Source organism: Nylanderia fulva, unplaced genomic scaffold (genome assembly GCF_048542155.1).
Source record: "Nylanderia fulva isolate GAGA-0341 unplaced genomic scaffold, ASM4854215v1 Scaffold8, whole genome shotgun sequence".
Lineage (NCBI taxonomy): Eukaryota > Metazoa > Arthropoda > Insecta > Hymenoptera > Formicidae > Nylanderia > Nylanderia fulva.
In genome coordinates, this window is record NW_028190916.1 from 1,551,130 (window position 1) to 1,569,647 (window position 18,518).

The window sequence follows — 18,518 nt, forward strand, 5'->3', positions numbered from 1 at the left end:
CAGGAAATTATTCTCCCATTTTATAAAAATCAATATTTATATATTTCTGGTTTATGAAATCTGTCAGACCTAATTTTTCTAATACATTTAAAAAAATAAAATACATGTTTCATTAAATGATAATTTTTATCAGAAGATATCTCATTAAATAATAATCTTTATCAGATAATTTTTAACCGTATTTTGTATTCAGAAATAATTATTAAAGAAAAATACGTGTTTTTTATAAAACCAATTACTTTGACAAATTAACTTGTTTTTTTTTTCTGTGCAGAAGAAGATCAAACGAATTAAACTCTACTATTCCCTGAGCTTAACTTGAGTTAATCAAACATAATTATTCAGCACTTTCTTCTTTCGAATAAAAAAGAGGTAAAAAAATCAAGTATAATTTTTAATATTTCATTATATTCATTTCTTTTTAATATTATTAAGAAGATAAGTTAATCTAGTCTATTATTCGCCATTCCATGTTTTCTACGAGAAACATAGTTTAGCATGCACCGGAAAACACGGTGAGTTGAGTAGTTGGTTCAGGGTCAGAACAAGACAGGTTAGATCGGTTGAATTAGATTACGTTAGATTAGATTACTCGTTGTACCTTGTTTTACACAAAAAAAGAGAAGGCCGTTTATGGTGGACCTTGTTTCGTGTAGGGATCTTGAATAATAATTGGATTGTGTAATTTTAATAATTATATCTCAGCAATCTAAGATGATCCCCACTTAATTCAAAATAAACTGATTTAGGACTTCACACTATACAATATATTTAGAATAATTAAAAAGATATAATTTTTTATAAATAAATTGATTAATTTTTAAAAATGTGTACAATGTAAAAGAAATTTTTATTGAACACGAGCGAAAGTTATTTTTTGTCAAAATTATATAATTTTGTATTTTTTTTATGTATATACATATTGAACAAATTTTATCTAATATCATAAGAATTATATTCGAATAGTTACCGAAAAAATACAATTTGAATGGAAACAATAACATTTTACTTCATAATGGTTCGCTAAAGGAAAATCACGTAACGTCGCAGTAAAGAGAAATAAGTAGTAGTAGTCGACAATAAGGTAGACAAGAAGAAAAGCGCGAAGAGAAGGCACGTGCTAAAGTAATCGTTCAAGTGCAGAGAGTTAAATCTCGCGCTTTTACACTTTCCATACTTACGTAATAGTATTACAATCGTTCATATTCTTGCGAGACCTGTGATTATATTGTGTACGTGTGTATGTGTGTTTGTACGTTTTTTTTCATTCGTTGCTAAAATGCATATTGATGCAATATTTTTACGATAAATATTTATGATATTTATATTTGTGACTACATCGTGACTCGAATATTTTCCCGAGGATTCTCTTAAATTTCACACTCTCTCTTTCTCTCTTTTTCACTCCCTTTTTTCACTTATTTCTTTATCTTTCTCGATCTTTTTGTTAAACAATGAAGGATTATCGCGGAATAACCGATCGATCGATGCGTACGCGTTTTTCTCTGGATGGAGGGATCGGCAACGGAAGCTTCGACGCTCGGTGTAATGACATCGATACCACAAAGCTTCTCATTGTTAGCGCGTTGGATAAACGTAACGAGTACGGCGATCGAGCCCGCTTATTCAAAGGTCGGTTTGTCCGATCCACCAAATCCAGGGCGAAACGCTCTATCGAAGCCTCTTTCTTTTACAGTTTAATACTTGCGCTAAATTCTCGTCGTACGTATTCCCGTGTCTTCTTTACACTATCGCGTATGTAAATGTCGAATGACTAGTTTGCGCAAAATTATATAATCCTTTTATAGCCGGAGAGATGATTCAGACTTATCTGAATCGTCACGCATATAAATGAGAATATTGAGCTTCGTTCGCCTTCCTCGCGAAATGCGTTTCAGATTATTATCCATCGCCATAAGGTCGAGGTCACTTAAGATGTTCCCGCGAGAGAGCGTCGCGTCGTGATATTGAAGGAATCAGAGGGATTCGTAATTCCGCAGACGCCATATGGTGCAAAGCGCGGGAAGAGTATTAAACCATATTCCGCCCATGTGTTGAGCGCGGCTGCGCACGATTATAAAACACGAAAATCAGTGAATCAGCCAAACTCCTCGAGCTTATTGATATCACATTTGTTAATACATATGTTGAATCTCATAAAAAAAAAAGATGCTTAACGCGATTTTATCGGGCGTGAGCGTTGCGGTAACGAGAACGCCGAGGGCGACGCTATTATTCGAAAGTCGCGAAGCCGAATACCATGTTTCCATCCCGTGGCGCACAAGAGTACAAATCTCCTGTCACCAAGATAGTCCCTTAGTGGTGTTTGCCGAGGACTTGGCCGGTCGACCGTGCGCGCGGATCGGGATTTCGTAGGATTTGAACAAATTGTTGCGCACCGAACTTACTCCGCTCTCCTGTCTACTTAACGACTAGTCGAGATTATACTCCGAAATCTCGCGTATTTTCTCGTTCCGTGCGACATTTCCGGGGGAAAACAAACGAAAATTGCAGGTCGCAGTTCCCGATGTGCTTAAGCTAAGTAATTGAGATGGGATGATGCCCTATATACATGCATATGTATATCGTATAAATGCTGGTCTATCGCGCGTTAAATGGAGAATTTTAATTAAATACGGTAAATATTACGCGCGTGAGGAATTTTATGTATCGAATAAATTAATCGAATTATATGCATAAAAGGGAGAATTTTGTTTGAAATTTATAATCAAAGTTAGGTTGGATTTAATCCCTCCGCTCTTATACATTAAACACACAATTTAGATATATAGAACCGTAGGCAGGAGAGGGTATTAGTCGCGGGATAAACGGTCTCCTTTTGGAAAGCGATTAATAGTACGAAGCTGCGGTAACTCGACAATATTATCTGGCTTTAACATTCCAGCTCAACGTGGCATAATCCGCCAGGATGCACATGAAAATGAAATATACAATGGAAAATGCTCACATAACGTATATACACATATGTCACGGATACGCTAAATGTTTTAACAACTATGTATCACATAGTAATCGTAAAGCCGATATATATGGCTTATAAATGCACACACGGTAGATCCCATTGCAATCAAATAAATTATTAAATTAACCCGCAAAAAATTATGGTACGGACAATTAAGATAATATTATACATAATTGATGTAAAATAAAGCCAAGAAAGCTTTTTTCACTAGATTATTACTCCAATAATGTCGTAATATCCTTTTATAGTTTCAACAATGGCCGAATTAAAAAATATCAATTTTAGTAGTTTTATTAATATATATATATATATATATATATATACGCGATTTTTTTATCTTTTAGTTATTTCAATAACGAAAGCTTGTAAAATGTTCCTGAGAACTTTTCACTCATTGTGCCAGTAATGAAAGCGCCTCCGCAACATATAACGTACCGCACATTGCTCGTTAAAGAGCTACGGATTAATATCGTTATACAACATTCTTCTTTATTATGATTTTCTTGCTACGAGTACGGGCAATAAAATTCTCTTCTCTCTAAAAGAAGCTCTATTAAGCGCGCGAGTCTAGTAATAAATGGGACATATTACGACACATTGACGTGACGTCGCCAATAAAGGCAATGACGAAAAGTTAAGACATATCGCTCTCTCGCTGCCTTTTGAATTATTGCATAAGACGACCACTTTTCATCGTCGAGGAGTCGTATTCCCGATGGGAGACAGTCCGGAGGACGTGTCGTATCAGCAGGATAAATGCCTTTATTCTCGAAGGACGTAACTAGACGAAAAGACACATCGGGTGAGAATATTCTTTATCAATTGGATTACTTCAATCCATCGTATTTACGAACAAAATAAAAATACCGCATATATTATGAATGATTAAAACAATTTTCTACGGCTATTTTATAAATTTATTTTTAGCTACTCTTTTCAAAGCGGAATCTCTCTCTAAATGAATAGGATTTTTTTATTTCTTCTTCTGAATAGATCACACGCTGAGAATTTTTAAAAAAGTCATTTAAATCTATCTCCTCTTCTTTTGTACATTGACGTGTATTGTTATGAAGTTCAATTTTTAAAAAGAGAATTCACATTTCAGTCAAGGCAAGAATAGCGGCTAGATTCGCTGGGAAAGGGAACCATCGACGCTATCTGTTACCGCAAATGCCGCTTGGTTTAATAACGGTGATTATTCAGAATGCGACGATAATATTCGCGTACTCGAATTGCAGAATTCCGCTGAAATAAGTTATCGTAGGGAGTCACGATACTATCCGTGCGATCGTAACGCATTTGACTGCGGCTTTTGTCGAGCGAACGGATGCAACATTACATGCACACCTAAGGTCCGAATGTAATATAGCTCGACGGCGATTATCCGCACGCCAGACTGATTACCGGCACGCTTTTACGTCAATAAATCGTAACATTTTCGAATATTATTCTTCTCCTGTGTTGCGGATGAGGATTCTCCCTTTCAAATGTGATGCAGATTACGTCGGATATATTCCAAACCAGATCGATGCACCATAAAATACATATTACGAGCTTTGAAGAAACTTTATATGTATCTATTTGTGTTCCATCAGTGAACCGTGAACGAATCTTCGCTGCTTTGACTCGAAAGATTTCAAGTTTCAAATATTCATATTTTCAGTTTAGAGTATGGCTGATAGCTTAGCTCACTTCTCTCTTTACAAAGCGGCTGTCAGGATTTCAAAGGAACGGGTTAAGGTGGTACGATCGATGAGAGTAATATCAGAAGTGATTACAAAGCCGTACGACGCTTTTAACGTTCGTATTTTCCGACACGAGAGAAACCGCCGCACATCGCCAATGAGTCTTATCAGAAATATCAGGATGAGATGATACTCGACGATTTCAATCCCATTGAAGTAAAGTATAACGATATATTATACGAGGCGCGTCTATTGCAGAAATATATGGTCTATTAATTGATAACCCCTTTTTAATTGGCGTAATTAAATGATTTTATATATTAATAAGCTCAATTAAATATCGACGAAAACGCGGGAAAGCTCGAAATTCTACGATATCTCGTTCTATAAACAGACAAGGTAATTACAGAATATCGTCTTACGTGAGACGCGCGAGCTTATATGTATATTCTGTGCTAATATTGTGCACGACATGTTTCGCATTGCAGCAGGATCGATGTTTCAATTGGACTAACGCACTCAACCCAGGCTCGATTCAGAGTGCGCTTTCGACGGATTAAAAGACGCGGCAATTCTGTTTATTCCGTGTGTCAGGTGGCGAGGGATAGACGAAGCACCTTAAAATATCGATCGGTCGCACGACGACGAGCGATGTAGTAACCGCCCGTCCATTGTGCTAGATTTAGGGTTCTCATAAAGCTCCATTGTTTAGCTGACCTCGCATTCCTAAATCTCCATTGTCGCCCACCGCGGTGAGTACAATTGCGAGCGGGTAGTAGGCTCGCGCGCGTAAGCTAAGCCGTCGCCGATGGTGCGATGGACAGACGCCGTTTCGTCGCCCATTCGGGGAAAACAATGCGGGGACTTTGCCACGCTTTACGCTTTACAAATGACCGGGAGACTGCGTCCAAAGCTGTCGGTTTTTGACGCGACACTGCGCCGCACCGGTCTCAAGATGAGTGACACGATAATACAGTTCAACAAACGGTGAATGTGTGTGTGTTTTTGAACGCAAAAAGGAGAACATTCATTTCCCGTAATATTTTCGAATTTTGAGAACTTGGCGATTAAAATCGCGAGAAAGAGTTATTTTATTACATACACCCATACGCAATCCAATAATATGAATATAATGATGATATAGAAACTGATTAAAATAATTATTTAATTAAAATCAAAATAATCAGTTATGCAATAATTACAAATATTAATTGAAAGCTTATCTAACACGATAATCATGATTTCCTTCTTCAAATTACCCAATTGACACATTGTAGCGCAATTGTGAAAGAGAATAAAAAAGAGAGATGAGATTTCTCCTAGTTAAAACTCTAACTAAAATAATGATCACTTTTATATAATGTCGACAAAGACAATTATAGATGATGTTTCTTTTTTGTCGGATACGTTTCCACATGATATATCTAGATAATGAATGGATAATATACAGAATTTCGCTCAAATTCTACCGGTACTGATCGTAACGATGATACGTGATACCACGATAGGATATTAATGGTATCATTCCCTGTTACAATCTGTATTTAATGAAATTACGGTAGTGGGAGATGTAACGCGAGCATGTAAATAATTATTGAGGCCACGCATAAAGGGTAAAAGATTTGTATCAATAATATTACTCTATATAGTATATTATACTCACGCGTCAAATCGTTCAATAAGTAGTTACGATCAATCTTTGGTCAGACAAGACCAGCAATCGTATGCGCGATATAAAATCGTCGTACTTTTTTTACGAATTTGTTTGCATAAACATCTTCGCATGTGTCCAGAAATATCGTGTCTTGTAGCAACTAGAAATTTACCTATAAATTGGACAAAAATGTGTCAATTTTTTTCTTAAGTGAAACGAATCAAGAAATTGTCGACTCATCAGTCGTATCAGCCGGCATCGGAATTCTTTTGAAACGTCCAGCGAAAATCCCGCTAAGCCGATAAAAGCTTTTATAAGCTCAGTAAGATATCACAGAACACTGAAAAACGGGAGAGGGAATAAGACATAAAGAAAGAGGAATGCGCGACTGCTTTATTGAGGGAAGAAAGTCGATAGTCTAAACCTGAGAGGAATCAGCGAGTAACGATTCGAAGTCGGAAAGGAAAATTATCGTCGAGTGAGAGAGCTTGATATCTTTCAAGTATATCTTTCAAGGACTCTTTTTCATGGCAAATAAATTTTTCTCGAATCAAATGTGTACCTCACGAATATTTATAAATATTTTAGACATATTTTAAATACATTGTTATTTTTGTGTTTGTCATGTTTTAATTAAACTTTCGCTAAATATAGTTTACAGGGATTTGTGCACTATTATATTTTTAGTTACAACGGTAACACGACACACATATTGTACATATATAAATATATAAACTTTTATTTTTGCGTCGCGTTTCATATAAATGTGTTAACGTCGCCATTTAGTTTTCTATTTTGCACAGACTACGATTTAAAGAGCGAGTAACATGCTCTCGACTGTGTAGGCATGTCGTCACTGCGTAGATAAACGAGAGGAAGAGAATTTGCTGCTCTTACACGCTCCTGCACATCCCCACACGTATGCACGTACACATATGCATGTACAGACACGCGCGCAATACTCGTAGTCTTTTAATGGAACGCGCGTATCGCGGTGCTAAAGTAGCGCTGGTCAGACGTCTTTTACGAGCTCGTCCTTGGTACGAGCCATTTGGTGTAAAGCCGTTTGAGTGCAGCTACATTTTCTGATTCGGGCCCGAACCGCCTCAGGCCTTATCTGGAAACAATGCCAAGCTGACCGCACTGTCCATTCGCGTTCCTATGTTTTCGCCAATTTTACTAGATTCCAGCGGAACATTTATAAAAAAAGAGAGTATAGGCAAAATCGAATTATATCTTTTCTCTCTGTTACGATGACTGTAACGGAAAAATCTTTTTTTTAATGTACAACAAAACAAAGGAAGGAACAATCACAAAACATGAGACTAAATGTATTTTCGCCAGAATAGAATCAGTTATTTTAGACAGAAAGTAAATATTAAAGCAAAAAAGACAAACTCGATGTACTTGCAAAATTAAATCGTATATACTTATTAATTTTACGCACAAAGATACGAATGGATATGAAAGATACGCGAAAATGAAAAGGCAAAAGCCGGAGTACAAAGAGCAGGATTATACATATTTGAAGAGTTACTCTTATTAGCTGCCAGAGTCAATAATACGTGGTTCTTGTCTCGTCACAGGGATACTGTAAGTATGATGAGAGAGAGAGAGAGAGAGGAAGAAAATTAAAGTCTCTATGGATTTAATTAGCATGAACAGCGGGATCGATAATTGCAATATACGTATAACAAAAAGTAAAAATTTTTTAAATAATAAAAATTACGTGAAATATTAAAATACGCGTGCTCGTCAAAGATATATCAAACGACCGTGCGGATGTAATAGGGTGAGGTTTTCCACAAATTCTCAAGTCATCGCACAAAACAGGACGGATACTTGCACGTAAGCGAGCCGCCGCTGCCTGCGGAAATTACAAGCCGGAATTGCGCGGAAATAACGCCACGAAAGATCCGACGGAGCGTTGCTCGCGAACAAAGTTACGAGTATAGTGTAGCCCCTCCTGGAGGAAAAAGAGAAAGCAGCCCATCAAATCTTTTGCCGAAATACAAATAGAGAGACTGTGTTGATATTTCTGAGGAAAAATACTTTTTCTATTTTAATTTTATAATTTCTTATTTTTCAATTTTAAATATTTTAGGTCAATATTTATGTAACTCGAATAAGTATTCACAGTTTCTAAAGAAATATAATCTTTTAACGCGTTTATTTTTTTTTTAACAAAATCTTTTCGTTCAAAAACTATTCCTATAGATGCAAAGAGTGGTTACATTTAAGAACGGTGGATGCTGGACACTTTTTAATTTGTTTTGTATTCGTGTTCTTCCTTTTCCTGTCGCGAAGAAAGTGATCTTGAAACTTCATAATATGTTGCAACGACTCTTGTAAATTTCTTTCTATAAAATATCTTTTACTGCCTTCATATTAATTATTTCTTAGAATCTAAAACATTATAATAATTTTGTTCGATAAAAAACAAATATAAAAGCATGTTGTACTGAAAATACTTAAAGTGTCTTTAGTTATATATTTCTAAATACAATTTCATTCAAAATCTTTGCTCTATAAAAGATAAAAAAAATGTAAAATAAAAGAAATTAAAGAATATAACAGTTTGCGAATACACAAATACATAATATCATTTAATACATTACACAGTATTTGTCACACAATATTCACACAAATTTTTGCAAACATTTCTAAATATTTCTATCTATAAATAAAATATTAATGAAAAAAGATACTTATTGAAGAGATTTAAAAACAAACTTTCTGAATAAAAATTAAACTACGCGAAGCATGTTGTTACTCAGGTTGCAAATAGATTAATTAAAATGTTAAATTGTACGTGTTGATCTTTAAATTTCCATTAAATTATTATTAAAAAAATAAATTATAATATATTTTGGATCTACAGTCTCTTTTAATGTAACTCGAAAATTAATTAACTCGTTGATTTTAATTTTATCATTTTTTTATATCTGTAATGTGAGAGTCACGCATGTTAAATTTAAAATTAAACTATATTACATATGAACAAATTTATTTTATTATAACAAAACATTCCTTCAACAATCAAGTTGTGGTATATGTACATTTTAAAAAATATATATTGAGAGCTCGAGTCGCTTTTCGGAAATGGAATGAGAGAAGAGACTAAAAGGATGATAAGTTACGACTATGCGTTTGTGCGCGACCGATTAATTAAACTCATGCTGCTGGGATCAGGATGAACATGTAAAACGCCGCGAGCGCTAGATCTTCGGGGCAACTCTCTTGCCATACAATGTATGCGTAATCTCGCTGCGGTATATGCATTTCGAATTAAATGCGACGTGATTGGATCAAGCGGTGTAAGAGAATTGTGACAGTTAGCGTGTTATATACAACGGTCGCGAGAAAACCTTTGGGACGTCAATATCCGGAATATAGTCCCGGAAATCGACAAAATGTCAGTTCCTAATGGTACATTAATCTCAGATCCATCAACTCATACAGCAGTTAAATCAGGATGAAGAAACTACTTTAACTTGTAAGTATTTATCTTTTCTAGAGTCGAATAAAACTAAACAAATGTATACATTTGTTACAGAATAATTATAGTGATAATGATGTTAAAAATATATGATATATAAATCTCCACGCTATAATTTATTGGTAAATTTATAATTATTTATTATTATTATTATTAATATTAACATTTTTGTTTTGTCAGATAGAGAAATAGAATTATTGTATAGTAGCGTCTTTTTTCCGTTGAATATTATTTTCCATAGCGTTTATATATATTTCAATTAATTGTTTAAATATTATCCTATAATTATCGAAAAATATTCATATATGCGATATGTCTGGCATGGAGCCAATCTTAAAAAGAACTTCTTTCGCAAACTTGAGCTTTTCCCGCTTACTGTTACACCGACGACTTTCGCAGACTCTCGGGAGTAAAACTTTTTGAACCGTCGCACGCTAATCAGGATCTTTGCCCCTATCGCGAACCACCCCGGACTTTATACCCTTATTCCAAGAGTTTGAGTGACTTCTCGACAGTTTCATCGTCGAAGTAATGTGAATTGCTATTTTGATTCGTCATCTCGTTGCTTACGCATTATGGTTATATAACAGCTTTGTTTTCTCTTTCAGCGATATGTCTTGTGAGATACAATGTAATAAATGCCAAATTTTTTCTCTTTTTCTTCTCCCTTTCTTTCTCTAACACAATTGGTAATATCGAATACTAACCGTAGTCGCCTGAGCAACGATAAAGACATGTGTTCGTCATTGATCGCATAAATTGCCATATTTATATAGTCGATATGTCTAAATAAATTACATGTAATACATATGTATACACCGCAATAAAAACTTACAAGTTTTATCTTGGAAATGCCGCTTTACCTTCGAATGTTCTTTTAGTAATCGATAGCACATCATGATGCGTTTGCGTATCTATAACAGCAGTCTGTAAAGTTTCCTGCTCAACTTTCCTGAGTTCGTGCATTCATTTATTTATACATATCCATGTTTGCGGCCAGCACGAAAGAGTCGATGCGAACGTTTCTATTCATCCGATATATTCGGTGAAATTATGTGAAAACCACGACTCAATCGTTATATAGCGGAGGAAAGCGCTTCTCCTCCGCTTACCGCATTTCGACATTTTGATATATGTATGTACGAATGAAGTAATGCAGGGGAGAGAGAGAGAGAGAGAGAGAGAGAGAGAGAGAGAGAGGTAACTGCGAAACCCGCTGTACATTCTAATATTAACAGGAAGTTCCCTCCATTAATATTACGCGTGTGGCATCGCAACCACACCATACCAGAGGCTTCGATCATAATAAAATTTTAACTGCGTTTCGACTTTTTGACGTACGATGAAAAAAATAGAGGGGAGGAGAAAGGGGAGGCGAAAAAGAGTCGGCCATATTTCACCGTCATCCGCTTTTCTCTCATAAAACTCGTAACCGTCCAACGTGGCCAAAGGGTCCGACAGATTCATCAGCGGTTCGATTTATTTTTTCCGCCGAGTTCTCTCTCCGATCGACTATCACGGTCGTTCATGATGATTTCCCGTTTTCGCGTCCCCCTTCTCTCTCTCTCTCTCTCTCTCTCTCTCTCCTCACCTTAGAAAATATCGCCGGGCCATTGCGCGGAAAGTGAGAAACTCGTTTCCCGAACCACCGTAATAAATTGCGGCAGCCGGTAGTCAGTGCAACCAGCACTGGAATGAGAGGTGTAGGGGAAAGTCAGGCCACGAAAACCGACAGCAAAACGCTGTAAAGCAACGCGGACGTTGAAGTGGTAGCAGTCACTTGATCTTGGATCTCTTTCTCCTCTCCACGTAGGGTTTCGACTTTTCTTGGTCCATTTGACAAGTGAGTCTTTCGAAACAAGCCCTTGATATTTCTATATATATATATATATCAGCCCCTTTTCTTCCCTCGTCAATCAAAAGCGTGACGTGGTGTATTATGATATACACACGCGTGCTATACGAATATCTCACGGAGAATGGCTCGCGTAAATCTCGATTCATCGAGCTTCAGAGACATCTTAGTTTCCGACCCACGCGATGTCACCCCTCGATCTGAATCTACCGACCTGTCTCTGCCCTCCTGAATCTTCCTCTCTTTCCTTCTTTTTTGCCTCTCTTGCTAAATCGTTCCTGTCGCTGTTCCGTTACTCTATCATGATTTATAGTCACTTGCATTTTACGAATTTCCGGACTGCGTAAAGTTAATGTGATATCGCAATCTAACATTGAAATTGGTATAAAAATATCAGTTATATACTGACATTTTTTCAATTTTATAATAATCGAACAAAATCGATCGACATTTGTACTTTAACACACGCACATACATACATGCATAAATAATTTCTCAATAATGCTATATTATTGTACAAAGTCTTTTAGAAAATGATTATTTTAAATCAATCAGATTTGTAGATATTCTTGACACATATTTAACAGACGAAATTACAAAAAGGAAATAACATATCATAAATTCCGCATCTTTTTAAATAATTAATTACATTCGTATACAAATGTGTGAGTTTGTTTGCAATTTGCGCTGTTTACGTTTCTTTGCACATAACGTTTATCTTTTAATCTTCATTTAATATTCAATTTTATTCTAGCATCATTAATGTTAATATCACATACATTATAAAAGAAAGTCATTATCAATTTCCGTTTCAATACCAACGTTCGAAAAATATAACAAATAATACTCCGGTATTGTAACCGGTACGGTAATATTATGAAAATTTATTTGACCTCCGATACCCGGTATAATTAAACAAGCATCGTGCGGTTTTATATAAGAGACCGGAGATACAATAGCTAGCGAAATTACTTGAGCATTCAGTCTCTGACTGAGACACTATTGCACGAGAATATGTTAAGTGCAACGTTGATTCGCGTCTCGCCGTTAATGCACCGTTCTCGGAGACATCGCGCATCCATCACTCAAGCACAAACACTCTTTAGAAGGGGTATGTAATTTCACTCCCGGTGTTCGCCCTCTATCTTCTCGTTGGACCAACGGAGCTCCCGCGAATTTAGCCACCAGGGACCCGTCGAAGGACCAAGCGAGGACCTCCATTGCGCGTCCTAACATCCGTCTATCCCTATCTCATTATCTGACACAGTAGAGGCGCGATGTACCGGGGACCGCCCTATCCCTTTCCTTCGTCCACCTCATCCCTATGCTCGCTCCGGTTAACGACGTCAAACGTTAACCGCAGACACGCTCGTATCTTACACGGCCGTACGGGAATCGTAAGATCCGAGCGTCGACGGAAATACGTTTGGGAAATTAAGGTGCGAAATTAATATACCAGACCTGGATGGCGGCGGCCTTCTCGCGGTCGATACGCGCGGTCACCCGCGGGTTTCGTATTCGCCCGCAGCTCGTTATTCCCTGGGGCTGCCCCGAGGACATCTTTCCTCGACGATGCGATGGCCCGTCTGCTAACGATGACGAATTGTGTGTATACTGATAAATTATTCATTGGCGAAAAAAAAATTATTTTTTACACCCTTCGGGAAGAAACATCGCATACGTGTGAAATTAATTCCTTTTATTGCCGCAGAGCTTCGGGCGGAAAATATCGCGACAGATAGGGTCCCGCACCGATTAATTATGACCTGTCTCGGCGACTGTGATAAATAGATTGCGTAACGGGATCATTAAGATATACCTCGGTGAATTTCGGGCCGAAGTTGTAGCGCGATGTAATTAACGCACTCTATCTCTCTCTCTCTCTCTCTCTCTCTCTCTCCCTCTTGCTGTTTGTAAATAATTTCGATTTAATGGCGCTTCGCCGCGCCCCTTGTCGGGTAAAACAGGATCTCGATCTCACCGCGAAAGTGCTCACGGCGAAAACTTTAACGGAGTAATTTCGACATTAATCATGTCGGGTCATCGATAAGCCAATAACCAGCGAAAGCAGTTTCGTTCGAGAGAGAGAGAGATTGCTACGAATTCTCGAATTAATTTGCTGACCGGCCAATTGTTTTTGCGAACAGGCGCAAGCAGCCGGCCATGAACTTCTCGGCTTTGCCATAAGCCGCGCTAATTTCGGCATTGTATTCGCTTTAAGTCACACAGGCTCGCAGACGTTCTCGAAGCACGGTGAACTGCGGTAATCTGTGTACAGTGAGACTTGCGAACACCTGTTCCATTTCAACATACCGAGTGTAATTAGTCAATTAGTTTACTTCGCGTGTATTATACAAACTACATATTTTAAACATATACTACAGCGTGTAAATTTAATACTCTGTTAAACTTTGTATCAAATTTGATTGTGTACTTACTGTTCATACGATGCGACAAATTCGCGTATTAATTTGTTGCCGAGCAGTCATGTGCCCGAATTAATTTGTCGTCATATATTGTTCCAGTTAATAATATATGCATATGTATATCTAAAAATTTTCGCGTTGTAGCTGTTCCAGGGGAGACTACTTGAAGCTATTTTTACACCTGGAGGGCATGGGCGTTTCCGAGTACACTCCTTGGTCTAGTGTGCTTTGCGGAGACCTGCGTGACATCCCGCAGGTTCTTTACAGCTCGACATCGAGACTCATTCTGGAGTTTCACACTGAGAGTCCATCTAATGCCACCGGCTTTTCCGGCATTTTTCGTTTCATCGATAGACGTAAGTTAAAGCACCTGCATGCAAAGTTGATCTTTCAAATAAATTTGCAAATCTAAAAAAATACGATATAATAGCTATTTATAATATATCACCAAAAAATTACGAGAAAATTTATGTACACATGTATGATAATTTTTCTATTCGAAATGAGATATGCTCAAACACTCGTATCGAGTATCAGAAATCAGACGCTTCCAGAGAATCAAAAGCGTCACAAACTCTCGAAAAGTTTCAGATAAGAAATAAATTAAATTAAAACTCATGGCATTTTAAACGAAAACCTTTTCGTTTTTCCTGAAATGGAAAACTCATTTGATTTGAAAAAGAGAGAGAAAGAGAGTTTATTCAATCTTCACTTATTGAGCTACTGCGTCTCTATCGAAAAATTTTAGATCTCGTTTTATGAAACTCTTTCGAGTTCGTTTCAAACTCAAACGTTAAATTGCTCGATCAGAAAATTATTCTCAAGTTATAAGGAGATCGCTACGAATAACGCACCCGTGTTCGGATGATGCTGATTAAGATATAACACACGCATACACAAGTATGTATGTATGTACTATATAATCAAGGAATGAGACCATCGAAATCGCTAAACAGATTCGCGTGACAGCTCGTAACAATATAAAGTAGTTAATTAAATTTTTCTCCGCAATAATTCGCGAGATTAAAGTCGGTAAAATTCTTTTGGACTCGCATGACTAATCTCAAATTTTGCGGATTTTAAGCCAACGGTTCGTTAGTAAGCGTTTCACGCAACATAACTGTCCGACACATGCTTTAAACACATGCTGTCTCGCGAACTTTTTATTTTACTCACATGTGTGCAGTCGGCTTACGTATGCCAGGAATAACAGTGACATAATTCTGCCATAGTGCGAATGAGAATTCTCTCTACATTCGGAATCGTACTATTTTTTGTTCTGTTCGCTGACTGCGAAATCCCCTTTATGTTCTCTGCAACTTTTTCCTCCGTGTGAAAAATTCTGTGTACTCCCCATAATAAAATGTCAGATCTCTATTCACGATGTATGCCAAAATCTGCGCATATATGATTTTATAATACCAATCTCTGATATATTATAAATCATTATTTTGTAATGCATGTCCATAACGACATTTTAATCCAACGTAAAATAATAGCGAGATTATAAAAAATTAAACGGAGAGACAATTTATATATGTATATCGTGTAAGAGACAATATTGTGAACCTCTAATCAAATAGATTTATACATGATTTGGCATAATATATAATTGTCACAGAATCAACCGTGTTTAATTATTGTAAATTAGATCAATATTCAATTTTGTAATAGATATTATATAGTGTGTCGGTGTTCTATCAAAGTTTGCGACTAAATAAATGGAATATAAATAGCTCTTGACATAACGTACACATAAGAAAAATACACTTGCGTCATCCTTACTACCTGGGAAACGTCACGAATCCATTTTGTTCGATCCATCATCCGGCGAACACGTCGTTGGCGTATAAGCGGGAAAAATGATGCTATCAGCAAAAGGCATGCCTCTTTTTCCTCCCGCACGTTTCACGTTTAAATTGTTTTTAAGTGCCTTTTTTTTGGTTGTTAGTTGCACATTTTTATTTTCTCCTTATTCTTCACCAGGTAATGAGATGGTTTTTTCTCCACAAATTAACATACCTATCTTATAAGTATTATATACATATATATTTGGTGTGATATAAATCTCTCTCATGAATTAAAATATAAACTTTAAACGCGTAATTCTTTTATACACGGCTCAGTTTTGATTAAAAAACAAAGAAATAAAAAAAAAGTTACACGAGAATGTTGCTCTTGTTGCAGTGTATACGTTACAGTACGTGAAACTTTTGGATTTTCAAACTTTAATCTTTGCAGTGTAACGCCCATTGGATCAAACCAAAAATAAAATATAACAAAAAAAGTTTGGTTTTATTTTTTTCTTTTCAACGTTACGTTGCAATATTGATAAAGAACATCATATGATCGTACATGTAGAAAGAAACTTGTCAGTAGCCTTTTGCAATGTCATGATGGACAGGATTATTTGTATAAAAAAAATCATGATAAAACGCAGTACTTTTAAAAGAACGTCTTGACAAATTATAACGTCAATAATAGCATCTAATTATAAAACGTTCTCATTCATGAAAAATCTGCTCTGTAAAAAATTCTAAAATTATTGATCCAAAAAATATAAAATTTATATTTGTAGTATATATATCGCACGTTATTTTTTTCCATATGGAAAAAATTCTTTAACGTTTTTTTTTAATCTTAAAATATATAATAGCATTTTAGTGTTAAAAATATCGCAACGTATATAGTATAAATTAATAAGCTGGTGATTACATCACCGTCGCAGACTAAATCATTTATTACGCTTCTTCGCCGACGGCTTCAATCTTGCCCAAATCCGCCAATTAATAAGAAAATTGCGAAGGCGTCTCGGGTCTCTCATTATGATTGCTAAAAATATCCCGCGCTTGTCGAAGATTAACAAGGATATTCTTGTTTTCTCTGGATAATTATCGGAAGTTTAACACAAGACAAGTTCGTGATGAGCAAGTTTCTTGCACGTTGTGTTATTTTGCAAAAATTATTGTATCATTCTTTTTACATCGTTCGACCCAAAATCGAAGAAAAACGTGTAACAACAAAGTTTAACAACAGATCATAGAGAGAGGGGGGATGTCAATAACTGTTCGAACAAGGCGCAAACTTATGATAGGAGAATAATGATATCTCTCAGGACATTACCAGGTCTAGCAAAGTTATACAGACAAAACTCTAATGAGTCTGAACGCACTTATCGTAGATAAAATGTGCCATAAGTGCGATACGAGAGACAGAAAAAAGAGAGAGAGAGAGAGAAAGAGAGAGAGAAGCAATATAAAGTAAGTCAAAAAGTCCTTCGGCTATTTGCGCGGTATTGATTATAAAGTGGGAGATTTAGTCTAGACTATTTTCAAGTTCTCCTACCGGCGACGCCGGGCTAATTACTCGAAGAGCGCCGGGCCTGCGCCGAGATATCAACTCCAAGTCGATATTCCGTTATCAGAATCCATTTTATATCTTCCGGCAATTAGCGCGCATCACGCTAATGCATATTTCGCTATTCGCTGAACGTCTTTATTAAGAAAGACGCCGCGCGATCAGCAAATTTCATGATGTAAAATTTCCGATCGCTCATTAAAATTTTTTGTTGAAAATTTGCGCAAATTTCGCGCGATAAAACACCTCTTTGATAAAAGAGAAAATAATTTTAAAATAAAATGAAGATTATTTGTATCCTTCGATAATTATTAATTAATTTTCACATAGAGTAATAATAGGTTCTCTCAAGTCATTGGAGATCCGATAAAAATACATTTCTCGGTTTGTAAGTTCATTAATAATTTGTCAAAATTCTTGATATTTTTGAAGATTCCATCGAGCTAAAGACGTCTTTATTAAGAAAGACGTCGCGCGATCAGTAAATTTAATTATATAAAATTTTCTGTCACCTTTATAAAAATTATTTGTCAAGAATGTACACAATTAACAATTAAATATTTTACAGCACGCAATAAAATATTTTCGATAAAAACAAAACTTGATTTTTGAAAAATATTATTTATCCTACTTGTATTGTATATCTTTCTTAATATTTGCGAAGTTTATGATAATTTGAGAATATTTTTGATATTTTCGGCAATTTCATCGAGCTAAAAACTATTCGCTCTATCGCGATCTCTTCCTATGCAATCTCCTGTCTTGTCGTGAGTATTTTCCAGTTGCTCGTACCTTCGAGACATCTGATACGCGCGAAAAGTACTTAAAACTCGTAAAGTTTTTCAGAGAGTCGAGAGTTAACGTAAATCTTACCTTACGAAAAGCAGGCTGAGTGGAGAAAGAGAGAGAGAAGGTACGAAACTTTGACTCGGGATGTCTATCCATTTCACGGCCTCGTAAACAATTTCGTGTGTCATTACGAGTTTTATCGTAACGAATATACCTGCCGGTGAAGAAACTTAATGAAAGCGGTGGGAGAAGGAGAAAGATGCTTATATG

The 18,518-nt window shown here is 36.3% G+C and overlaps 1 protein-coding gene across 1 annotated transcript in view; it reads left to right on the plus strand.

The window, feature by feature from the left end:
- Sol1 (CUB domain-containing protein Sol1) overlaps positions 1-18,518 on the plus strand; it is a 269,862-nt gene that overhangs the window by 75,933 nt on the left and 175,411 nt on the right. Inside the window, exon 4 of the mRNA XM_029311762.2 lies at positions 14,247-14,458. Coding sequence (XP_029167595.1) covers positions 14,247-14,458 — 212 coding nt within the window. The remainder of the gene's footprint in view (positions 1-14,246; positions 14,459-18,518) is intronic.